The sequence below is a fragment of the Ovis canadensis genome, chromosome 21 (assembly GCF_042477335.2).
Source record: "Ovis canadensis isolate MfBH-ARS-UI-01 breed Bighorn chromosome 21, ARS-UI_OviCan_v2, whole genome shotgun sequence".
Lineage (NCBI taxonomy): Eukaryota > Metazoa > Chordata > Mammalia > Artiodactyla > Bovidae > Ovis > Ovis canadensis.
In genome coordinates, this window is record NC_091265.1 from 21,666,064 (window position 1) to 21,692,871 (window position 26,808).

At 38.2% G+C, this 26,808-nt stretch overlaps 1 protein-coding gene across 4 annotated transcripts in view; it reads right to left on the minus strand.

Annotated features, from left to right (window-relative positions):
• The window catches only part of LOC138427298 (glutamate carboxypeptidase 2), a 72,407-nt gene that overhangs the window by 7,926 nt on the left and 37,673 nt on the right, over window positions 1-26,808 (minus strand). For 3 of the 4 annotated variants that reach the window (XR_011251946.1, XM_069566643.1, XM_069566642.1), the window contains exons 8-17: window positions 19,537-19,635; window positions 19,183-19,268; window positions 17,768-17,887; window positions 13,607-13,689; window positions 12,375-12,438; window positions 9,260-9,327; window positions 6,710-6,801; window positions 4,199-4,289; window positions 1,285-1,549; window positions 938-1,019 (exon numbers count right to left, since the gene is read on the minus strand). Coding sequence is in view for 3 of the 4 variants with exons in the window: in XM_069566643.1 (XP_069422744.1) it covers window positions 938-1,019; window positions 1,285-1,549; window positions 4,199-4,289; window positions 6,710-6,801; window positions 9,260-9,327; window positions 12,375-12,438; window positions 13,607-13,689; window positions 17,768-17,887; window positions 19,183-19,268; window positions 19,537-19,635 (1,050 nt within the window). In the remaining variant the exon portion in view is untranslated. The remainder of the gene's footprint in view (window positions 1-937; window positions 1,020-1,284; window positions 1,550-4,198; window positions 4,290-6,709; window positions 6,802-9,259; window positions 9,328-12,374; window positions 12,439-13,606; window positions 13,690-17,767; window positions 17,888-19,182; window positions 19,269-19,536; window positions 19,636-26,808) is intronic. The other variant, XM_069566644.1, reaches the window with a different exon arrangement.

A 26,808-nucleotide genomic window follows, 5' to 3' on the forward strand; every position in this document is an offset into this window, starting at 1 on the left:
CACCATCCAAACTTCCCAGTCTTTTATCTTTGATTTGGATTATTAATTTTCATATTATTAACCATTTTAATATTCTCAAATCTGACTGCATTATCATTCCTAAACTTTGAATCTCATTTCTAAGATATTTCTATTTTTATTAAAAAATTCTTCTATACCTGTTGTTTATCTTTGCATAGAATGTGAAGTGAGATTTTGGATTCACTTTTTTTTTTTTTTACCAATTCCTGAAAGAGCTTATACAATATTATTATTATTGAATACTTTTCTCATTTGATTTTAATGTATCCTTCATTACAAATACTTCCTTATATATCACTGGTCTAACTTTTGATCTGTCTGCACTCTCTCTTTCCATGTATTCTTGCATCAGTCCCCAAGGATTTGATATTTATATCATCATTATGTATTTAATTGATATTCACTCTCAAAATTCTACCTTATGGAAAAAAAAATAATGGCTTTATCTTATTTGCTATTCTGGATATAGAGAATTTTTCCAGATGGCAGTGTAGATTATGAAGTGTTTGTGGGAGTAATGACATTAAGAAGAGGGAAGAAGAAGGTGTGTTTTGGGAAAAGAAGTGTTTGGTTGAAATATGATGTACAGATGTTGAAACAACAAGATAAAAAAAAAAAGCAAGAAAATTATAGTGAAAGACCCTTCAATGTTAAGGTGGAAATTTTGTTACTACTACTCAGTTCATAGTAATGGAGGCACCAGCATTCTCAACAGCACATATGTAACCTGAATGTCAAAAATATATCTTTAAGAGATATGGCAGCCCTGTATAGGGTGTGTTAAAATAGAAAGAAAGCAGAAAAACACTTTCCAAAGATAGTTCAACAATAAGACATCAACTAGTATTTCTTTTTTATTATATACAGTGGATGCATAGCACATCTATCTGTCTCTCTGTATATATGCAAAACATACTTGTTTTTATCCAAGTCTTGCAGTCTCTCACTGAAATTAGAAGCAATCTCTGTAAAATTCTTCACTGCAGAAAAGAGTGAATCTAAAAGAGAAATTAGAACCTAATGAAACGGCATTGCTCTATAGTTTAAACAAGGGGAACCATACAGGAAGCTGTTCCCTTTTGTATTTAACAAGGTAATTATATTTTGTATATTGCAAGATAGGCATCAGTGAGACAGAGGAAACATTTATATGCATAAAATATTTGATCATGTGGAATAGCAATAAATAATAAATGGACCTAAGGTAAGTCATTATATTTTAGAGATTAGATTGAGAGTTTTGAAAGAGGAAAGGTAGCATACCAAATGACACACTGTATGTTTTCATTTCTTGTGGATGCTTCATTGAAATATTGTAGATTTTATCAGCATACTTTCTTAAAACAACAGCATAATCTCGACAGTCGAAGGGCAGCACTATGGAATTGGCTATTTCGAAGATGATTCCACCTCGAACCTGGGCCACAGTGAGGTGATACTTAAATGCTGGATCGTAAAATTTTTCCACTAATTCATACGTTTCATAGATACTATGATACAGTGGATAGCTACTGAATGTGCTTCTTTCCTACAAAAAAAAAAATCCAAAATGTATCCCTTGTAAGATAACTTATATAAAATGCATAGTACCACAGTTACTGTTAGTAAGACTGTTTTTGTCAGTAATGAATAAAGGAAGTATCTAAGTACTTCAATAAGCCACTTACTAAATGTTTATTATTATATTATTAAAACCTGCCCCAGGTTTTCACTAGTAAAAAAGTATGTGTATATAACATAAACAATACTGTAAAAATGATCTTGGAAGAAACCTAACATTCTTGCCTTTAAGAAAACAGGAGATGTAAAAATCTTCCTCAAATAAAGACAAGATAATGCTGCATTTGTTTGAAAATAATTTAAGAAGACAGAGAATTGTTAGAGGCAAGAAAATAAGCATAACATATCATATACAGCAAGGGTGCAAATTATTTACTGACTGAAATTTCATGAATCAGTAATTTTCTGACAAGCAGTGTGCTGATGAGTGAGAGTCTAAACAGTGAGGGTTCAGTAGTAGGTCCTAAATCTCACTAAAGAGAGAAGCAACGCTCAGATGGTTATAAGAATACAAGAACATACACAAAAGGCAAGAGGGAACAACTTTTCAGATTCTGAGTTGCTGATTTATGCCTTTTGCCCACTTTTTAAAGATGCTTGCCTTTTTTTTTTTTAACTGATATAATAGAACACTTTATATAGAGGTGTATTGAGAGTGGGACTCTGGAATTAGCCTGCCAGAGTCTGAATCCAGGCTTCAGAACTTATTACCCCAAATAACTCTGGCCATTTATTAACCCCAGAATTACTAACCTTTCTTGCTGCAGTTTTCTCATGAGAAAATGTAGATGATATTTACATCTACCCTCAATACCAACGCCAGCGGTGAGCGATTTTCTGTCTAGGCAGAATAACCAACCCAAGACAAAAGACTACAGACCCTCAGTGTTAGCTGTCTCCCACCGAAGCAACTAGAACAGGCACCCCCAGTCCCTCTCTTGTGAAGCTTCCCCTTCAACACACACCACCTTGCATATGAGCTCTCTCTAGTCTCACTCCCAAACAAGCGAGATAGCCAAAGATGGCCAGGCATTTGAAGACACCTTTTAACTTGAAAGTTATAGATCCAGCCTGCAAACTAGAATAAAATCATCTCAGAGTAAGGAGGTACTACAGGGAATGGAGAAGGACATGGCAACCCACTCCAGTGTTCTTGCCTGGAGAATCCCAGGGATGGGGGAGACTGGTGGGCTGTTGTCTCTGGGGTCGCACAGAGTCGGACATGACTGAAGTGACTTAGCAGCAGCAGGGAATGGAGGAAAACTTAATAAATAATACTAATAATAAATGAATGGCATAGTTGAAGAAAACATTGCAGAATGTAAAAAATGACACAGATAGGAATGCAAGAGAACAGATAAAGGCATTGGAAAAGAATCCCCTAGAGGCTAAACAAATTCATAAGAGTTGAGAAAGAGAAAAGAGGGAATAATCAAAGAAAAAACATTTCCTCCAACTACAATCCATAAGTTTCCAGGATGAAGGGTATAACTTGTGCCCAGTTCAGCATATTAAAATATGACATAATACACATTTGTTCACCAAGGGCAACACAATCATAAAGAATAGATACTAAAATTTTCCTTTGAAAATAAAAAGCAAGAAACAACAGATCAGGGAGCAAATAACATCTCTCAACAGGCTGGGAGACAATAAAGCAATAAGATCAAAATTCTAAGGGTACAGAATTTGCAACAAAATTTTTCTTCCCAGTCAAATCATTGAAGAATTCTGTGTAGTGTAACAAGCATGCACGGTATTTAGCTTTCGTTAACTCTTTTCAAGAAGTGCCTGAAAGATGTGATCCAAAAAAAAAAGAGGTGAGTAAGTAAGAAAAAGGAAGTCATAAAATCTGGGAAACAGAAAATTCAAAGTATGAGTGAAATGAAGATGTTCTCAGCTTTCTTTTAAAATTTAGGCAAGAACTGTGCCACAGGCAGAAAGAATAACCAGAGAACCCAGAGAAGCAGAAGAGCCCCAACAGGGAAAATGAACTCTGCCAGATCACCTGATGAGTTTGTATATACTAGAAGTCTGTAGATACATGGAGGAAAAAAAAAAAAAAGCCTTCTAATCAACAAGCAAAGCACAAATATGATATTGAAAACAATGCCATGAAGGAAAGTATTTGGGGGTTGGTAGAGGATGCAACATAAGAGAACTGAATGCCTAGCTTCCCTAGAAAGAAGTAAATGGATAATAACTAAAACTGAAAAAGAAAGAAATAGCAGAAGTATATGATTGAGTGAAGTGAGTGAGTTAAGTCTCTCAGTCGTGTCCAACTCTTTGCGACCCCATGGACTGTAGCCCACCAGGCTCCTCCATCCATGGAATTTTCTAGGCAAGAGTACTGGAGTCGGTTGCCATTTCCTTCTCCAGGGGATCTTCCTGACCTGGAGATCGAACCCGGGTCTCCCACATTGCAGGCAGACGCTTTACCCGTCTGAGTAGACAGACATCAGAAGAAACCAATTAAAAATGGGAAGAATTCTAAGTTGCTGAACAAAATCAGGGATGTAGCAAGCATGGTGCTTAAGTCACTTTTTTTGATCTAGAATTATTTGTTTAGCTAAAATATATTCATAATTAATCCTAAAGAACTTATTAATAGACTTACCCAATCTTTAGTATACCTTGCTCTGCCTGAAGCAATTCCAAGTCTTTGGAAGAACACTTCAAAATCATTTCCAGATCCTAATTTGCTAATCCTTTTAGAGATAAAATACAGGATTATTTGAGTAACTTCTTCATTGACTACAGATCAAAATGAATTAAACTAAATTTCCACTCAATACTATAAATACAATTTTTAGATATACTGCCTTTAGAGAAGCAGCAAGAAAAAAAAAAGGGGGAATGTCATTTTTGATCACAAAATATCTATTTCCTGAAGACTATTTTGGGGAGGGGTTATCATTGTTCTTTTGAGTTTCTGGACCCAATTCCAACCTGTTTACGTGGGGAGGGGAGGGTTTCCCACACCAACAGCACACAATTCTCCAGGACACCAGCTGGGTGTTCTACAATTCTGTTCTACAATTCTGTTCTACAACTCAGTTCTGACACTGCCCACCTGGAGTCAGGTCCCAGACATGAAGGGCTTGCCACCAGAGACTGTCCCACCCCCCCCAACTCAGAATCGTGTGCATCTGACCAACCACTACAGAGAGGAGGGTCCCACAAACCCCTCCTTGGATTGGCTAGAGCAGCTCATAGAACCAAGAGAAGCATTTACTTACTAGATCACCAATTTATTGTGGAAGATTATAACTCAGAAACAGCCAGATACAAGAGATGCATAGGATGAGGTACAGGAAAAGGGTCAGAACGCCCAACCTTGTCTAGGCTCACCACTCTTCCAGCATCCCCACACGTTCACCAGCCAGGAAGCTCCCCCAAACTCTATAGTTTTGAGGTTTTATGAAAATCTCAGTACATGGTCATGATCAGTTAAGTTATTGGACACCAATGACTGAGTCAACCTCAGGCTGCCTCCCTTCCAGGGAGGTTGAGGGCCAGATTGAAAGTTACAACCCTCAAATCACTCGATTGGTTCTCCTGGCAACCAGTCCCCACGTTAAGTGTGGGTCTATGTTACCTCATTAATAAAACAAAACATACGTTTGTCCCTCTCACCTCTTACAAAATTCCAGGGATTTTAGGAGCTCTTTAAGAGAATCAAGAAGAATTCTATTTCACTATTAAAAATTCTTCAAGTTGGAAACTATTTTCCTTCACTGACTTATTTTATTATCTTTATTTGTTGTGCATGATACAGTTAAAAGAATCCAAAAATTTTCAGATAACTCAGATTTAAATCCTATCCTTAAAAATTTAAATTATTCATACCATTACCTTAATCTCAAACTACTGAGATATTTATTCCTCATCCCTTGCTTGTGATGATATGGCTAAACCTGATATGATGCTTATATTCTTCTCAGAGTAACCAAAATATTGCATGATGTTCAGAAAAAAAGGAAATTTATTAAGCAGCAAGAGGACAGACTTAGGTACCATGTGCATAATCTATTCAAAAGAGAACCACATTTTGATGGCCTATAGATTTAATTTCAAAACACATACCAATATTTGTAAACAGACAGGGTAGGGGGTCCCCAGAAAAAGAGAACTAGTTTTGGCTTTCTTGACATAAGACAACTCACTGTTGATCTAAGCCATTTTGTGATAAAGCCCTGGCCACAGTGCTTATCCCTGAACAGGTCTCAGTAATAAATAATTTTAAGGCAACAAGAAAATTTAGGAACAAATGACTTGGGCAAGAGAAGTAACAACAGCAAAGATAATAAGCCTGTTGTAAAGACTTTCAGTTCAGTTACAATGGTAAATATTAGCCTAAAGAACATTTTTGAGCTGTTCTTCAGAACGTAAACCCCTATGTGTGCTCAACCACCAGATCAGCTGGGAATGATGATGTTAACCTTTTCTGAACTCAGTCAACTTAAGTTTGGACTTTTTCAAATTTTGTCCCAATTTTATTATGAATTATTCATGGAGTCACAAAGAGTCGGACACGACTGAGTGACTGAACTGAACTGAACTGATACTCTGCTGAAGCCCCTTCATGAATGTGCATGTACTCTTAGCTTAAAACATCTATGATTTTACTGTTCAGGGAAATACTGCTTTAGGAGAGATCCCCAGTGTTTTCCAGGTTACCATGATGGCTCAGCAAGAATCTGCCTGCAAGGCAGGAGACACAGAAGATGCAGATTTGATCCCTGGGTTGGAAATATCCCCTGGAGAAGGAAACAGCAACCCACTCTGATATTCTTGTCTGGGAAATCCCATGGACAAAAAAGCCTGGTGGGCTACACCCCTGCAGTGGGTCACAAAGAGTCATACAGGACTGACTAAGCACAGCCAGTGTTTTCCAAACTTGATGCAAGTGATTCATCCTTCCCTCTCCAGGTCTTTGACTTGGTTGTGCCTTTTAGCTCTACACCCCTTGAGAGGCAAAACCAGTTTTCAGGTAACAATTTTATTCGTGAACCTAAGCATTGCTTAATCTTTATCAGAAGTTAGAGAATTTTAAACTTTTATTATTTATTAAGAGAAGCTATCCTTTATTTTTGACACAATTCCTTACAGAGTTCTGTTTGTTTACCTTGGCAAGTCACTGAATTCAGGGGAAGGACTTTTTTCATTCCAGCTCTCAAAAAGAGACTTGCCTTCAAAACCTTCATCAGGACTTCGGAGCTACAGGAGTTAAACAGGGGAAAAAAGAGAGTATACTTATAAATCAGATGTTTCAAAATCTAAATATCTATTAACCAGGGAATGAGTAGTTAAATCATATTAAGGAAAATATGAGAAATAATTCATACATTAGCAGTCATTAAGAATTACAGCACTGAGTTTCTGATGATATGGGAAAATGTTACTATATATAATACAACTATTATCATAAAAATACATGGAGTATATGGAAAGGAAGGGTACACTAAATTATTACCAAGCCATTAAATTCAGATGAATGGTCATAATATAAGATTTTTTTCAATCTATTCTTCTGAATTAAAGGAGGCTACTTTCAATGATCCATTCCTTCTCCTCTTTAAAAAAAATGAAAAGGAACAAGCTGGTTAAGGGAAGATTTTTGTTTTAACATTGCTTTGTGCCAACAAGGTTGTCAAAGTCATTAAATAATACATAAAAAAATAAATGCACTAATATTCTACTTAGTTGAGTGTATATTGTATTTATGTTAAACACAGGGCTTTTAATGAATATTTAGATTTTACAGATAAGAAAACTAAGGGAGTAAAATATGCCCTACTACTGAATGTGAGTTTCAGAACATTAAATGTTATGCCAAAACATTTAGCACACTAAATTGCAATTAATATTCAACTATTATTGGGAATTGACTAGTATATGGTATAAAAAATTTCATTTTATATTTAATAAAAGTCCTGTGATCTTTTCTTTTAACAGATTCAACTCAAAAAAATTTATAGACTACTTATGCTGTGGAAGACTTTTTGTAGATGCTAGCAACACAAAGAATAATAATACACATTACATATCATCTACTAGTGGGAACTGTAAATAAAAGTGTGGATTTCATGTGCTAGGCGCTATAACACAGGCATGTGCAATGGTCAATGGGAACACAATTAAATTTGCATAAGCATGAGGTAAAATGTCAGTATGTAAAGCAACAAAATAACTTCACTCAAGCTTATAAATTTACCCAAAACTTTTTGCTACAAATGGCAGAAACATTCCATTTATTTTAGGAAATATGAATTTTTGCATAATGTAGAAATATATTACTAGATGGCTTAGTTTATCACTAAAATTTGAAATGCTGCAAATCATCTTCTCAAAATAAACAAAACATAATTTTTAAAAATCCAAAATAACCAAGTATCACATAATTTCAAACCTAACCTAGAAGTAGTGTTTTCGCCTTTGTCACAGAGAACCACCAACCCACCTGGTAAGTAAATATAACCGCCAAGCTTCCCTGGCATTGGCTTTAAATTCCATAAATGGTGGGAATTCTCTGAGATGCAATGTTTCAAATATTTAATTTTGTAACAACAACACAGGAATTGATTAAAAACTGTAGATCCTGAAGGAACTCTTAAGTAACATACAAATAGATTGGTGCCAAATTAAACTTTTCCACTCCTACTGGAGATGCCAGTAAATTAAATTCCATGCTTGTTAAGCCAAAGCTTAACCATACGTTTGAAGTGAAGTGAAATGAAGTCGCTCAGTCGTGTCTGACTCTTTGCGACCCCATGGACTGCAGCCCACCAGGCTTCTCTGTCCATGGGATTTTCCAGGCAATAGTCCCGGAGTGGATTGCCATTTCCTTCTCCAAAATCCCTACTTGAGGGAAACAAATATTTTTCTTAGTAAATACCTTGCAGTTGATAATTCTGTTAGCCCTCTGTTAAATAAGCAAGTTTTTTTTTTTTTAATCTTTTTTCTGTTCACAGGAGGTAAATAGCAGTAAAAACAAAAATCTGCCATGCAAAAGCTCATTCATTATGACTAAATTTAGGACCAGAGGCTTTATGGGGCAAGAGAACTAAAATGAAGAGCTGCCTGCAGAAATTTCAGTCCTGCAGAAATTCAGACACCACCAGGTTCAGTATCTTGTGTTGCTGTCAGAAGGAATAAGGCAACTTTAGCTCAATGGACTGAAAGCCACAGCAGGAAATCATGAACTGAGTACATTCAACCCATGTACTCCAGTCTCTGTCCCAGGACTCTGCATGCAGTGATTTACTTATTCTTTCTCAACAAGTTAGAAATATCAACTTTTCCTGAGTCCTGAATTAATTGGTATCATATTAAAGAGTAAAAATCAGTTTTAAAACTAAGAAGTTAAACCACAGGACTCAGTCATGGTGCAGGTACTGAACCAGTTGTTTGACTTCAATGGCTAATGCTGTTTGAGCTCCGTTGTTTCATTTCAAATGGATGTGGCATACTCAATACTCCCCAAAGACTGCCTCAGACTGATGTGGGGCAAAACAGGATAGCGTGCATCTACCATTTATAAGACATTTCTAGGAGTGGATCTTTGCTATGTGGAAAAAAGAAGTTATAAAACAACAGTTGTTCAACATAATAAGCATAATAATGCCACCTCAGGAAAATATTTATAGAACTTAAAATTCCATGTAATTATTTTTACCTCCTTTGTTAGGTTATATACCAGGCTGTACATAAGTGGTGTACAATCAACTCTCAGAGTGTAGTTTCCTGAAAGACAAGGAGAAGATTGTTTTCTTTTTTTTTTTTTCTACATGCGTTCCCAAACATGAACCCCCCTCCCACCTCCCTCCCCATAACATCTCTCTGGGTCATCCCCATGTACCAGTCCCAAGCATGCTGTATCCTGCATCAGACATAGACTGGCGATTCGTTTCTTACATGATATTTTATTCTTCCATTCAAAGACCATTCCTAACTCCTTAGCCAGAATGACCCTTTTAAAATCTGACTGGGGACTTCCGTGGCAGTCCACTGGTCAGGACACTGCATTTTCACTGCAGGAGGCATGGGTCTGATCTCGACCAGAAACTAAGTTCCCACGAGCCCTGTTGTACAGCCAAAAATAAATAAATAGAATTCAAATCTGACCAAAACTCTCCAATTCATCCCTGGATAAAATTCATCCTTATCTTGACCCTTGCTGCAACACATCAAACAATCTCTAATCACCTCTCACCTTTCCAAATCTTCACCTTCTACTCTGCTAAAGCAAATGTTCTAATAAAAGTACTTCCCTCACATGATTACTGGGTCAAACAAATGTTTATATTTAAAGCTTTACTTTAAAACACTTAAAGTAAATGTTTATATTTAACAGCATTTCCTGTTGTTGGCACTTTGAGCTAAATTTTGTATGTGAATGTCAACACCCTAAACTGAGGATAGTAGTGTCTTTGGAGAGAGAGTTATATCAAACTGGTTTCAGTAGAAATTTTTTTCTTCATAAATTCTGCATCTTAACATTAGGAAGCCAATACATCATTTACTGTATTGTTTGAGAAAGGAACAGTTAATCAAATTTTAAATACAAAACAAAGTGAGATAAGCTGTGTTCCAATCACAGACTAATGGGGGGTGTTATTTGCTTTTGATCCTAAAAAGGATGGGGAAAAAACAAAACAGCATTAAGTCAGAGAATGACATGATCAGCAAAATCCACAGATTAAAAAAAATGCATTAAAATCTTAAAAAAAAACAGCAATAGAACGTTATTCTACTTTTGAAGAATATATGTTTGGAAAACTCATTCTGTGTGACAAGGTATTTCATCTTCATATGTGTTCAAACAAGGATGATAATAATCCAAGTTAACATTTCTGAACATCAACCCTGTGCAAGGGACAACTCTGGGAGTTTTGTAATTATTAACTTCCACCCTTACAAGAACCTTTGAGATATGTGATCTAACTTAGTAACTTTATTTAGAGCTGAGAAAACTGAGACACAGAGAGCAACAACCTGAGGTCACAAAATTAAGCAGTAGAAGGGCCAGATATAAGCCCAACCCCTGAGCCACTAACTAAGGAAAGTCAGAGGAAGGAGAGGAGGATGACCGAAATGCACTAACTAAATTAGGAGACTACGCAGCTCAGATACATGGACAAAGAAGAAAATGTAAATGCCAATGTGCCTCCATTATATGCAATGTCCCAACTGTTTCTGACATGGCAGACTTACTAATAAACTAAAGAAAATATTCTATAGTCCACCCTTCATTCATTTGTTGCACCCATGCAAATAACATTTATTTATTGAGACATGCAGGGATGGAGACGTATGATCCCACCTGTTCCTGGTGGAAGAATACAGTCTCGAAATGGAGGCAGTTTGTAAAACAAATAATTACTTAATAATGACAGTGATGAGTATTGCAAAGATACCGTTTCCTGGGAAAAAATGGCATTCCTAAGGAGACTCTAAGAATTAAACAGATGGTGTGTTGAACAGCAATCTGAATATACAGAACAGCAGTCACAGTGGCTGACAAGTTGCATGTGGTCAAGGAACAGAAAGAAGGGCGGGGCTATGGTGTAATGTGATTCATACCAGGTTCCCTGGTAGCTCAGTCAGTAAAGAATCTGCCTGCAGTGCAGGAGTCGTGGGTTTGATCCCTGGGTTGGGAAGATCCCCTGATGAAGGAAACAGCAAACCACTCCAGCATTCTTGCCTGGAAAATCCCATGGACAGAGGAGCCTGGCAGGCTACAGTCCATGGGGTTGCAAGAGTCAGACACAACTTAGCAACTAAACCATCACCATGGTGCAGTGAGTGACAATGGACTGTTTGGGTTTCAAGCTCGTCTTCATTTGAATCTCTGTTTATCAAAACAAACCCATTCAAAAGTCCTGTCTTCAATGCTTATCTCATTTCTCTAGCCTTTCCTGAAGTTGCTATCATTCTGTCCTCTGAATTCCAAAATCAGTACATTAATATCTTTCTGAGAGCACCTGCATATATCAGAATCCTAGACTGATTTATTTTATCATCTATACTAAATCTTGGGCTTCCCTGGTGACTCAGATGGTAAAGAATCCTCCTGTAATGCAGGAGACTTGGGTTCGATCCCTGGGTTGGGAAGATCCCCTGCATGAGGGCATGACAAACCACTCCAGTATTCCTACCTGGAGGATTCCCATGAACAAAGGAGCCTGGCAGCCTGCAGTCCATGGAGTCGCAAAGCGTTTGACATGACTCAAACTAAGCATATCATAGCACATACTAAATCTTAACTCTTGAATATTAGATTGTTCGTTATCAACCTCTAATTCTTTTGAAATCTTGGAAAGTTCATTGTATAGAGAGGAGCTTAGTAAGTATTTGAATTGAAGAAAAAAATTTAGAAGGAAAAAATCTTGGTGAAAAATGAAATCTTGGAAGCCAGTATCTGTCCTCAAAATTTGTATGCAAGATATGATAATGACAGGAGTTAAACATAATCATAGCTTTTTGATATCCCACTCTAAAATTATAGAAATCTCTAGTTCCATTAACGATTTATTCATTTAACAATCACTGAATTCCTACCATAGATACGGTATCTGCCAGATGAAACAAACAAATCAAAGGGTGCTGTTTCAATAGAGTCCAAATTAGCATCCTAGAGCTCACAGCTGCCGTGAGTGCAACAAACCAGCAGGAGATTCCCTCACCACCTGTCACCGGATTTCTATTCCTTGGCAGTGCATGATTTATGAACTAAACTGCTGCTCCTACCGAGATCATATATATTTTCCTATGAAACTGATGATACTCACCTTCTATAGAAGAATCAGCATTGATATAGGCCACACCACGCTCCTGAAGGAGTCTGGAATTTTCCTATAATAAATAAATAAAGTAAATGAATAAATAAACATACAGTCATAACTCCCTCCTTAAATGCACAAATACATTTACTGTATGGTGTGTGAATGAAGTTGGCTCAAGTTCACCCCAAATTTGACATATAAGACTTTCCAGATTTTCAACGTTAAAGAATTTGGCAAGAAATAACAAGCAAAACATTTTTAAGACTAAAATTTGAGATGAAACTGTCCACATTCTTAATATGGTGAGCAGAAAAGTTGAGTTCTTAATCACACATAACCCTAGAAGCTAAGTTCTTCTGTGTTATGGTACCACCTACTGGTCAAAACTTTAAAACTTTGTTTTCAAGTTTAAAACACTGCCAAAGAGTAACAAGATTTTTTTTGATAGAAGTGGATTCTGAACCTCGAAAACAAGCAATTTTCTGTGTCCTGACTATAAAAAATAAAGTGAAAAAACATGAAACTAAGTGAAGAAAACATGAAAGAGGGAAATCAAGATATTTCGGCTCTTCTTGACACCAGCATAAATCTTCATTTACAGGAACATCATTTTTTTCTTGGTAAACTTCAAAGAAAATATAAGTACACATGGCTTCTCATAATTTCAAGATAATAGGAGATAAGTAAATATTTATATCATGACTAGAAGTTAATGCAATAAATGTTATTTTTGCGTATATCTACTTTACCAGCAATGCTCTATTACCCACAGCCAACAATGTATGCAGGTAAAATTACTTTGCAAGAAGCCTCATAAATATCCTGTGGTGAGATTTTCCATCTCACTCTTAGCATGATTTAAAGTAGGCCATTATGATATGAGGAAGACAGTACAACCTCAAGGAGTATTTAAATGTGAATAGCTTTAGCAGCTAACCTGAAAAAACTGACCTGATATCTTATTATGATGTACAGTTTCTAGTCGATTTATTTAGCTACCAGCACATCCTCAGAAAGCAAAAATTATTTCCACAATTGACATTAAGTGGCTTTAAAAGTTCAAGTACAATTTAGTTCTCATGTGACAAGATTTTTGAACATGAATACGTTGTTTCAGACTTTTGAAAAAAATGTTTGAATATTTTCTTGCTAGATTGACATTATTCTTACATTCTTATGAAGTAAATATTATGTTTTGTTATTATGAAAATGTATCTTACATCGAACTATCAACTAACCTCTGCCCACTCAGTAGAACCAAAAAGACCAAATTCTTCTGCATCCCAGCTCGCAAACAGAATTGTTCTTCGAGGCCTCCATCCTGAAATATATGTGCATACTTAAGATGATGACTGCAGCCATGAAATTAAAAGATGCTTGCTCCTTGGAAGAAAAGTTATGACCATTCTAGATAGCATATTAAAAAGCAGAGACATTATTTTGCCAACAAAGTTCGGTCTAGTCAAGGCTATGGTTTCTCCAGTAGTCATGTATGGATGTGAGAGTTGGACCATAAAGAAAGCTGAGTGATGAAGAATTGATGCTTTTGAACTATGGTGCTGGAGAAGACTCTTGAGAGTCCCTTGGACTGCAAGGAGATCCAACCAGTTCATCCTAAAAGAAATCAGTCCTGAATATTCACTGGAAGGACTGATGCTGAAGCTGAAGCTCCAATACTTTGGCCACCTGATGCAAAGAACTGACTCACTGGAAAAGACCCTGATGCTGGGAAAGACTGAAGATAGGAGGAGAAGGGTACAACGGAGGATGAGATGGTTGGATGGCATCACCGAATCAATGGGCATGAATTTGAGTAAACTCCAGGAGTTGGAGATGGACAGGGAAGCCTCGTATGCTACAGTCCAGGGGGTTGCAAAGAGTTGGACACAATTGAGCAACTGAACTGAACTGATAAAAGCTGGGAAAAAATGCACAATATAGCCAAGACATCAGCATGCCCAACAGCATAACAACAGCAAAAATTTACTGGTTGCTTAGGAAGGGTGAATTATGGTGATAATTTTAATTTCCTTCCCAATGATTTTAAAGCTGATCTGTCAATACAAAGTAGAGCATTTGTATTGAAAAAGAGGGGGAATGCAGACATGGTAAAAATTCTATGAGATCCAAGGAACTCAAACAGGGGCTCTGTGACAACCTAGAGGGATGGGATGGGATGAGAGGTGGGAGGGAGGCTTAAGAGGGAGGAGACATATGTATACAAATGGCTGATTCATGTTGGTGTATGGCAGAAACCAAAGCAATATTGTGATTATCCTTCAATTAAAAATAAATAAATTTAAATAAATAATTTTAAACAAATATTCTATGAGTTCATAAAACATTCTAATAGGTTTACAATGACTGGCTAAGAATAGGAAGCCATCTGTGGTCTGCAGCTGCCTGGAGTGAAAGAAAGTGCTAGATGTAGACTATGCTCTTATAGCCAACAGAACTGAGAGAAAATCCTTTACAACTCTTCCGAGCTGCACTGGCATCACACAAACAATTGTTCAGTGTCAGTTGGTTGTGTGACTTCACTCCATTCTCTGCCAGAATTAGTCAACAGACGCTCCGTTTGCAACAACAGTGTCTACTGCTGCTGGAAAGTACACCATTCAGTAGGAAGGTCATATGGCTTGGAGTTGAAAACACTGACCTTGGAGTTTAAAAGATCTTAATTCAAGCCCTGGTTCTTTCACTTACTAGCAGTATGACCAAGGGAATGTTACTCAAACTTGCTAAATCCCTGTTTCATCATCTGTATACCAGGAAGAGCAGAGCAAAGATAAAGATACTCTTTGACTGTTGGGAGGATGAAATGGCATAACAGTTATAAAGATAGCACTAAACAAGTGTTCTAAACAGTGCAAGTTGTCATTGTTTCAGTACATATTTCATTTGTGCTTATTCAGACTGAATATCCCTCTGGCTATTGAGTCAAGTGCTTCATGTTTGTTAAGAGTATTAATAGATATTATTCAAATCCCCAAATAATTATTATTCTTCATCACTGCAGTCTGTAGGCATACTCCGAAACTGTCATAGTCATGTTTTATATTTACCACAGGGATCCTTCTTGCAAAATAATGAAACATTTCATAATAATATTAAAAACTAACTATGTAAATTTTAGTTTCCATAATTCTGTTTTCTTAAAGAATAAGAAAACTATGGTGAAAAGAATAGAGCACCCTTAGATTTGATTTCAAAGAGAGATGTCATGGTTTTTTGGACTGGGAGCCAGAAATCTGAATTTCAATCCCAGGCTCTGTTGCACACCCACTACACAACCTTGGGTGAATTGCTAAATCCTAAACACTTCAGCAGAAAGTGAAGAGGAACTAAGAAGCCTCTTGTTGAAAGTGAAAGAAGAGAGTAAAAAAGCTGGCTTAAAGCTAAACATTCAGTAAACTTAAGATCATGGCATCTGGTCCCATCACTTCATGGCAAATAGACGGGGAAACAATGTCAGAGTTTATTTTTTGGTGCTCCAAAATCACTGCAGATGGTGACTGCAGCCATAAAATTAAAAGATGCTTACTCCTTGCAAGGAAAGTTATGACCAACCTAGATAGCATATTCAAAAGCGGAGACATTACTTTGCCAACAAAGGTCCATCTAGTCAAGCCTATGGTTTTTCCTGTGGTCATGTATGGATGTGAGAGTTGGACTGTGAAGAAAGCTGAGTGCCAAAGAATTGATGCTTTTGAACTGTGGTATTGGAGAAGACTCTTGAGAGTCCCTTGGACTACAAGGAGATCCAACCAGCCCATTCTAAAGGAGACCAGTCCTGGGTGTTCTTTGGAAGGACTGATGCTGAAGCTGAAACTCCAATACTTTGGCCACCTCATGCAAAGAGTTGACTCACTGGAAAAGACCCTGATGCCAGGAAGGATTGGGGACAGGAGGAGAAGGGGATGACAGAGGATGAGATGGCTAGATGGCATCACCAACTCGATGGACATGAGTTTGGGTAAACTCCGTGAGTTGGTGATGGACAGGGAGGCCTGGCATGCTGCAATTCATGGAGTCGCAGAGTCGGACACAACTGAGCAACTGAACCGAACTGAACTGAACTGAACTGAAACACTCAGTTAATTTATTTTTGCTGTTTGTTTGCTTTTGGCCACACTTTGCAGCATGTGGTATCTTCCCAACCAGGGATCAAATCTGTGCCCCCTGCACTGGAAGCATGGAGTCTTAATCACTAGACCACCAGGGAAGTCCATCAGTTAATATATTTGTAAATTGAAATGAGAAATAACTAGGTAAACATCTCCCTGGTGCTATGTGTTCAAAACAGATACCACACATAATAAATAACATTGTTTCTCTGAGAAAATAGGTATCATGCAGACATAACATATTTTTACTAAGCATAACATATTTTCACTACTTTCACTGTTGCTAAAAAAAAGAAAAATTATGGATCACATTACCAGCCCATAGACACCTTGTCTGCAGGAGCAGTAAACACAGACCTTCTGTTCTCAGTGTGCAATGTTCATTTTAACAAACAACCATTTGAACTAAATTTTATTTTGGTTTCATAAAAAGGTTCTAAAATGACTGAAGTAATGGTCAGTCTAATAGTATAGTATAATCTGAAAGTCTGTGAGAGAAACCAAAGCTGGAGTGTGAGAATGCAGATATAAAACTTTTGAAAGCATCCTATTAAGCAAGAAGACCAGCATTTACCTGAATAAGCTTTCATCTCCTCAGTCACTCAGTGCCCTTGACCTGAGGCCTGAGGCTGGAAGAGCCCAAGGAACTCCTGTTCACATTTCTCAGGCCAGGACACAATGGCTTATAATCTAATTCTGGTGGCTATTCTCCAGGGAAGAAGCCCATTTCCATCTTCTTTGTTGCCAAAAGAAACCATGAACAGTATAATTCCTTTATTTTAGATTATAATTTAATGTCTAAACATAAGTAATGTGAATATTACATATAAAGGAATTATTACAAATAAATATACAAAAGAATAAACAATATTATTAACCAACATAAGGTGGCACAGTTGGTAAAGAATCCATCTCTAATGGAGGAGATGCAGGTTTGATCCCTGGGTTGGAATGATCCTCTGGAGGAGGATGTGGCAACCCATTCCAGTATTCTTGCCTGGAGAATCCCATGGAAAGAGGAGCCTGGTGGGCTACAGTCCATGGGGTTGCAAAGAGTCAGACACAACTGAGCAACTGAACACAAATAATATAGCTGCTAACTACCGAAAGCTACTCTCTGCTCCTAACCACTGTTACATATTGTATGCTACTACTATGATTTAATTTGCATGCAGCCTCTCTGCTGTTTCACACAAACCAGCGAGGTGGTAATTTTACACTCACTTTACTGAAGACCAAACAGATTCAGAAAAAATGGTCTGCTTACGTTACCTTCTTTTTTCAGCTTTCCAAAACTCCGGACAATTTCATGAACAACAGCTGCTCCACTCTGAGGGTCAATGCCACCAAATACCCAGGAGTCACGGTGACCTCCAAGGATGACATATCTGTCTAGAAAGCATCATTGCAAAATTACTTTCCATTCCAGGTCAAGAACAGAGCAAACAGCAAATGACTCAATAGCATCCAAACACAAGGCAGTAAGGACTCAAGATAGCAACATTCCTAAAGACTTACATAAATATATCACTATTCTGAATGTGATGTATGAAGAAAATATACATGCGATAAGCAAATGTAAATACTTCAATGAATTATAGTAATTATAACTATATAAGTAATGATAAGTGAATATAAAAGTATCCTTTTCCACCTCTTTATATAATTCTCTGTTACTCCTCTTTTACCAATTTACACTGCTTCCAGTATTTTCAGAGTAAAAGAACACAATGGCCATGTAATGAGTTCTCCACATTCTACTCTTTCTACTTAGTTTTTAAGGTACAGCTCAGAGATTCTACCTCTCTATAATCTGCTCCCATTTCTCCAGGGAGAGGAAATCACACCACTACCCTACTTTCAGGGCAGTCTTTTCATGTTGATAAAGCATTTACCACACTTAAATGTAGGGGGCTCCTTGTCCCTGGTCTGGGTCTTTTATAAAAATCCCTCCATCCCCAAAGCCTAGCACAGAGCTGGCACAAAACATGTACTCAGTGAGGTTCAATAAATAGTTGCATATCGCTTAGTGCTCACTGGAAGGCGTATCAATATTCTTTCTCCCTGAAAGAAAATACTGGCTGCTTGTATGAGAGATATGCAGTTTAATTCTATTTTGGTTACAAATTTACAGGTCCTAAGGAATCAAAACATAATAAAGTAAGATTATTTTCAAATGTATCACTGAGCAGGTCATCTGAAATTATACGGAAATCTCATGTCTATGTATTTTACCAATTTCAGTGTAAAAAAAAATAAATCCATGTACAGGATTCATTAACTTGAAGTTATCTTAACTGCATAAGAGTATTATTTATCATTATTATGAAGGTATTTCTCCATGCAAAATATGCAGTAAAGAAATCTGGAGTTCTTTAAAAAGAAAAAATGCTCAGATCAAACACCTAGAAACCATCTCTCCCTGCTCCTCCTCCCTTGTTCCTTTGATTGAAGCATGCATAGTTTTCCAGCAAGCTTGCTCATCTGGCCAATCTAGCCCCAACCTTTATTCACAACATGCATCACAATGCAAAATTACCTCCTATGGATCTGTTTTGTGTTTACATGACTTCCACTAGGACTAAGAGTTGCCTTGCTTTGTTCACTCTACATTCCCGGAGTGCAGAGCAGTATCTGGCACCAAAGAATTGCCCAATCCATATTTGCCGAACAAATGACTAAATTACCTGGCTCCACGGCCCCTCTGAGAGTTCCAATCACGTTGTAAATTCTTTCCACTTTATTGTTGGAATGGATATGCATCTTGACTTTTCTAACACAAAAATAGAGGACACAGGCTAACAACATTGGTTAACAGCTTGCCACCCACATTTTTTAAATCTTCCATTGTTTTGACTATTTCTAAATGCACATAAGCAATAATTGTCCAGTTGTGAGGATACAAGCATAATACCCTTTCCAACCTGTTGTTATGTCTCCTGCTGATGGTATATTTTACTTTTCAGTCATCCTTTAAAATTGCTTTTTGAAAAAAGGTTTCCTCCCCCTAAAGAGGGTTACAATAAAAATAATCTCTTAACTGTGCAGAAAAGTTTCCAATAAATCCAGGTCCAACATTGTAGGGCACTTTAAGGCCTCCTTTCCAGCTGTCATCTGGGGGTGCTAATCCACCCATTCTTCTGTCGAACATAAAAAAAATATTATTAGCTGATGGGTAATTCTGAGGTTATAAGTTAAAATGTCAAAGAACTTGCTTTCTGTTTTTGTTTGTTTGGCCACACTGTGCATCATGTGGAATCTTAATCTCTGACCAGGAATCAAACCTGCGCCCCTTGCACTGGAAGGCAAAGTTTTAACCACTGGACTGCCAGGGAAGTCCCTGAACTTACTTTTTGAATGCTCGCTTATAATAGCTTCTAGTACAGTTTGCATAGGATATACCATTTAACCCTTACACCATGGTGACTACAGATGTGAAATTAAAAGACGCCTGCTCCTTGGGAAGAAAGGCTATGACAAACCTAGACAGCATCTTAAAAAGCAGCGACATTACTTTGCCAACAAAGGTCCATATAGTAAAAGCTACAGTTTTTCCAGTAGTCATGTATGGATGTGAGAGTTGGACCATAAAGAAGGCTAAGTGGCAAAGAATTAATGCTTTTAAACTGTGGTGCTGGAGAAGACTCTTGAAAGTCCCTCGGACAGCAAGGAGATCAAGCCAGTCAATCCTAAAGGAAATCAACTCTGAATATTCATTGGAAGGTGAAGCTGAAGCTCCAGTACTTTGGCTACCTGATGGGAAGAGCTGACTTATTGGAAAAGACCCTGATGCTGGGAAAAACTGAAGGCAAGAGGAGAAGAGGGCAACAGAGGATGAGATGGTTGGATGGCATCATCAACTCAATGGACATGCATTTGAGCAAACTCCAGGAGATAGGTAAGGACAGGGAAGCCTGGTGTACTGCAGTCCACGGGGTTGCAAAGAGTCAGACATGACTGAGCAATTGAATAGCAACAATAACAAAGTTTCACATCAGACATGAATTTGGATCCCAGATCTATCATGTATTCTCTGAACTTTGATTTCCTTATTTGTAAAATAAGTTATTAGAATATTATCTCATGCGGTTGTTTTATGAGTAAATTGATAAAAAATATGTAAAGCATTTAGCACAGTGTAAGTGCTAGAACCTAATTTGTATTTTATGTACGTTAATGCTATTGTCATTGTCTTTATTATGATTGTTGCTACTGTCATAATCCTGGTAGTTACTCAGGGAGGCAGATAGAAGCCATATAATCACATTCACTTTAGAATAAAAGAGTAAAAAAGAATATTAAATTAAAGGTAAATTAAAATTTTATTATAACTCAAATTTCATCAACTTTTTATAAAGTTCTCAGCATTCCTGGGCCATTATATAACTCTATGTCTCTTTTCTTCTTAAACATTTATTAAGAAACTTAAACATTATATAACTCTATGTCTCTCTTCTTCTTAAACATTTATTAAGAAACTTTCATTTTATGATATATCTAATTTATAAAATACTGTCTTTTCTAATTAATTCACAGTATTACATTGCTAACCATTTGTGGGAATATGAGAATTGACCATCAGGGACAAGTACCACATTCCTTAATTATGCAGAGGGAGAAAATTTTCACAGTGAAATTCACAAATTGTATGTTCTTACATTTTTAATAAGATTAAATTCTAATCATGTATAGTGTTTCATTATACCTTACAAAGTATAAAATAAAGTGTTAGTTGCTCAGTTGTGTCTGACTCAGACTTTTTACTGTCCACCAGGAAAAGCCCTTACAAAGTATAGATATGAATGGAGAAATGGAAACTATCTTATTGCCTTTGTGTGTGCAGATCATTGCCTCCTTCCAAAAATTATGTTGTACTTTCCAAAATTTATTTTTAATCACTGTCTTGAATGCAAAGCATACTTCCATAGAGGTTATGATATTAATGACTGCATTTACAAAATGACTTACTAAAGCTGACTTAAACACATTTGGTAATTTTTTCATTAAGTAATTACTGTAGTAACACAGTTAGAGCACAGCCAAATTTGACTAGCTTACCCTAGTCAAATGGTAGACACTAGATTAAACAAACCTCACTTCTAATTCCATAAAATCCCTCCTTTTTTCCTTCCATGCATTCTTCTAACTACAATGATAATACAGGTTTACTTTTGTACAGCATTTAGGATTATGGACTTCCCTCGTAGCTCAGTCAGTAAACAATCCGCCTGCAATGCAGGAGATCCAGGTTTGATTCCTGGGTCAGGAAGATCCCCTGGAGTAGGGAATGGCTACCCACTACAGTCTTCTTGACTGGAGAATCCCATGGACAAAGGAGCTTGACAGGCTACAGTCCATGGAGTCACAAAAGAGTTGGACATAACATCACCAATAAACCACCACCATAGATATTTTTGAAACTGTTTTTCCCATTCAATACTATATTATAAGCATATATACACATCATTAAATACTCTTATACAATATATGTTTTAATAGCTTCATGTACTATCATAGTAATGTATTTAACTACTTATCAATGATTGAAGTTCTGTATTGTTTATAGTTTTCCACTGTTACAAATAATGCTATAATCACACTCATCTTTTCAATGTAATGAATATTTAGACTATATTTAGACAAATACATAGTCCATGGTGCCCTCTAAAGTTCTGCTCCATCCTGAGCCTTAACCCACATGGTAAAGCTAAGAGTTCAAAAGAAAAACAGACCAGGGTGCTGTTCCTTAATCTGCCCTTCAATGGAACATGCATGAGTGCATGCCAAGTCACTTTAGTTATATGCAACTCCTTGTGACCCTGTGGATCAGCCCACGAGGCTCCTCTGTCCATGGGATTCTCCAGGCAATGCTGGAGTGGGTTGCCATGCCCTCCTCCAGGGGATCTTCATACCTTGGGATTGAACCCAAGTCTCTTACGTCTCCTGCCTTGGCAGGTGGGTTCTTTACCACTAGCGCCACCTAGGAAACCTCGTTAAACAGGACAAATTCCTCCAGCTGTCTGATGACAGCCTCCTCACCTACAATGAGGGCACTGCACTAGGTCATGAAAAGTTTTCTCATACATTCTAAAATATAGTTATTAAGACTGCCTTAAATTCAAAGAAAAGAAATTAGCCAAATGCTTTGGTCTCTAGTGATAAGTCACTAGAGAAATCAGTGACGACTTCTTGAACCCTGCTCAAGAGTAATGGAGAAGAAAGGACAGGAAGACAGTAGAAAGCAGGACAAGAAAGAGGAAAGCGTTCCAACACCAGGCTAAACAATAACAACTTTGGAGAAGCTTCAGTGATGAAAGCAGAGGAGGAAGAGGAATGAATTGAGATGATAATCAAGGGAAGACGCTCTCAAAGGGTGTTATTCTAGGTCCATGAAAAAGTAGTCAATAAGAGAATTCAATAAGTAAGAGATTTATCAGGGGAAAGGCCAGTGAAAGAAATAACAAGGGAGCTAGGAAAGGCCAAGAAAGCCAGATAGGGAGTAAAAGAGAAAGAAAGAAGAGTGTTGGTGGCAGAATCCCAAGAGCCTTGCTCTCAGCCTCTCTAACCCTCCCATCAGAGGAGCCCGTGTCTCCCAGTAATGGGCCTCATTTAATTCCTTGCGGCATCTAGTTCCTCACTGGGAGCATCTAATGGAAGCATGGCCTTGACACAAATAGGGCAATAGATTTAGCACAATGCTTCAGCACAGTGGAGCAGACTTCCCTGGTGGTCCAGTGGTTAAGAATCCTCCTACCAATGCAGGGGATGTGGGTTTGATTTTTTATACCAAAAGATTCCATGTGCTGCAGAGCAACAAAGCCCATGAGCCACAACTACTGATCCTCGCTCTAGAGCCTGTGCTATTCAACAAGAGAAGCCCCCACAATGAGAAGCCCATGAACCGCAATGAAGAATAGCCCCCACTCGCAGCAACTAGAGAAAGCCCGTGTGCAGCAACTAAGACCCAGCACAGCCAACAATTAATTTTTAAATATGCAGTGTAGGGGCGGTCCCAAGATGGTGGAATAGGACAGGGAGACCACTTTCTCCCTGAAAAATTCATCAAAAGATCATTTAAATGCTGAGCAACTTCTACAAAACAACTTCTGAACACTGGTGGAGGACACCAGGCACCCAGAAAGGCAACACATTCTCTTCGAAAGGAGGCAGGACAAAATATAAAAGACAAAAAGAAAGGCAAAAGAGTTAGGGATGGAGACCTGTCCTGGGAGGGAGTTGTGAAGGAGAAGTTTTGACACAGTAGGAAACCATCTCACAGGCGGGTCTGTGGGGAGTTTTGGAATCTCAGAAGGCAACATAACTGGGAGGGAAAAAAAAAAAACCCACAGAATATGCACCTAACCACAACAGTGAGTGGAGAAGTAGCACAGATGCTCATGTCCACCACAAGTGAGTGGGGGCTGGACAGGGAGGCATGGGCTGCATGCTTAGGATAAGGACTAGGCCTGAGCCCTGAGGACAATCTGAGGGAGCTAACATGAGATAGTAACCCAAACTGTGGAATCACCAGAAAGAAAAAAAAAAAAATTGAATTTTCCTGTGAAAGGCTCTAACGCACAGCCTGGCCTGCTCACAGAACAAAGGACTGAATGAACACCGAAGGAGAGCTGGCCGGCTGCACACAGGCCCCTCCCCACGCTGGAAGCAGGGAGGCAGGTGGGCAACACCAGAGCTGGAAGGCGAGGGGCAATCTTGGTCCCAGAGATGGCATTCTCCACCAAACTGTGAGCAGGCTCCCAGTTGCTAACCACATCTTCCTGGGGTCATGGGTGGTTGACATCTGCCAGGAGGGTTGCAGCCTGAGATCAGCTCCCCACAGGAGACACATGGCACACCTGAGATGGTGCTCTCACAGCACACCCAGGAAACAGAGCAGCCAGGAACAGGAAGGTGATTAAGATGCACAGCCCACCTGGGACAGTGCACTCTCCAAGCACCTGGTCACCTTAGCTGCTCGAACCTGGGAACAGCACGAAACGCAGGCCCAACCGAGTCTGTGCCCTTCAGAGTACCTAAGAGCGGCTGAGTACCTGAGTGGCTTAGACCTGGGAAGTGCACAAAATGCAGGGCCCACTTTTGACAGTTCCCTTGCAGAGCATCCTGGAGCCTGAGCAGTGTAGACCCGGGAAGCACATGCTTCCATGAGCTGGTGCAAACCCAGTGTGGTCCACACACTGCGAGCACTCCCCACACATGCCAGCAATATTTGTTTGCAGTGTTCCTCCCTCCCCACAACACAACTGAACAAGTGAGCCTTGTGTCAGGGTGGAAATTAGACACCGAAGAGACTTGAAAAGAGAGGAAGCAAAATAAACAAAGAGGAGGTAATTGCTCTGGAAGTGACAGGTGCAACACATTAAAACCCTGTAGCTAACATTGACTAAGTGTTGGAGGGTTGGGCCTTGAGAAGAAGTACAAGCTGGAAGAAGGAACTCTATGAAACTGAACTCACCCCACACTGCCCACAACAGCTCCAGAGAAATTCCTAGATATAGTTTTACTACTACCACTTTTTAATTTTTTTAATTTAAGTTCTTTATTATTCCTTTAAATTTCATTTTTATAGCCTACTATTACCTTGCAAAAAGAAGACCCTATTTTTAAAGCAAATTTCATATATATATGATTTTTAAATTTTGTGATTGATTTTGCTTTGTATTTTTTATATTGTATTTTTGAGAGTCTAACCTTTAGATTTTTAATCTTTGCTTTTTGGTATTTGTTATCAGTTTTGTACCTTTAAGAATCTAATCTCCGGTATCGATTTTCACTTAGGGATGTTATTACTGCCTTGATTGTCCCCTCCCCTTTTGACTCTCCCCCAGGTCACCTTTATCTCCTCCCTCCCCATTCTCTTCTCTACTTAACTATGTGAATCTCTCTGGGTATTCCAGACTGCGGAGAGCACTTAGGGAATTGATTACTGGCTAGATTTCTCTCTCACCTTTTGACTTCCCCTCTTCTCCTCCTGGCCACCTCTATTTCCCTCCTCCCTCTTCTTTTATCCATGTAACTCTGTGAACCTCTCTGGGGTATCCTTCAATGTGGAGAATTGTTTCACCATTAACCTAGATGTTTTATCATCTATGCTGTATGGATGGAGAAGTCTTGAAGCTACCATAAGAGAAAGAATGAAAGTCAGAGGCAAGAGGCTTAACTCCAAAACTTGAGAACATAAGACAACTCGTGATTCCAGGGAACATTAATAGACAAGAGCTCACCCAAGTCTCCATATCTACACTGAAACCAAGCTCCACCCAAAAGCCAACAAGTTCCAGTGCAAAACATACCACACTAATTCTCCAGCAAAGCATTAAAAGCCCTGAGCATTAAAAGACAGGCTGCCCAAAGCCATGTCAAACACATAGACACCCTAAAACTCATTACTGGACACTTCATTGCACGTCAGACAGAAGAGATTCAGCTCCACCCACCAGAACACAGGTGCAAACTCCCCAAACCAGGAAACCCTGACAAGCCACTAGTCCAACACACCCACCAGGAGCAGGCTCCACAATAAAGAGGAAGCATGAATTCCAGCCTACACTAAGGGCACCCCAAACACAGCAATCCAAAGTGAAAAGGCAGAGAAATATTCAGCAGGTAAAGGAACACGATAAATGCCCACCAAATTTAAACAAAAGAGGAGGAGACAGGAAGTCTACCTGAAAAAGAATTCAGAATAGTGATAGTAAAGATGATCAAAATCTTGAAATCAAAGTGGAATTACAGATAAATAGACTAGAGACGAGGATTGAGAAGATGCAAGAATAACTGAGGCAGAAGATTGGATAAGTGAGGTGGAAGATAGAATGGTGGAAATAAATGAAGCAGAGAGGAAAAAAAGAAAAAAAGAATGTTAAATGCCCCAACATTCAAATCATAGGTGTCCCAGATGGGACAAAAAGAAAGGGTATGAGAAAATACTTGAGATAGTAGTTGAAAATGTTCCTAAAATGTGGAAGGAAATAGCCTCCCAAATCCAAGAAACCCAGAGAGTCCCAAACAGGATAAACCCAAGGTGAAATGCCCCAAGACACATAACAGTCAAACTAATGAAAATCAAACACAAAAAGCAAATATTAAGAGCAGCAAAGGAAAAGCAATAAATAACATACAAGAGGATCCCCATAAGGATAACAGCTGATCTTTCAAAAGAAACTCTTCAGGCCAGAAGGGAATGGCAGGACATATTTAAAGTGATGAAAGAGAAAAAACTACAGTCTAGATTACTATACCCAGCAAGGATCTCATTGAGATAGGAAGGAGAAATTAAAAGCTTTACAGAAAAG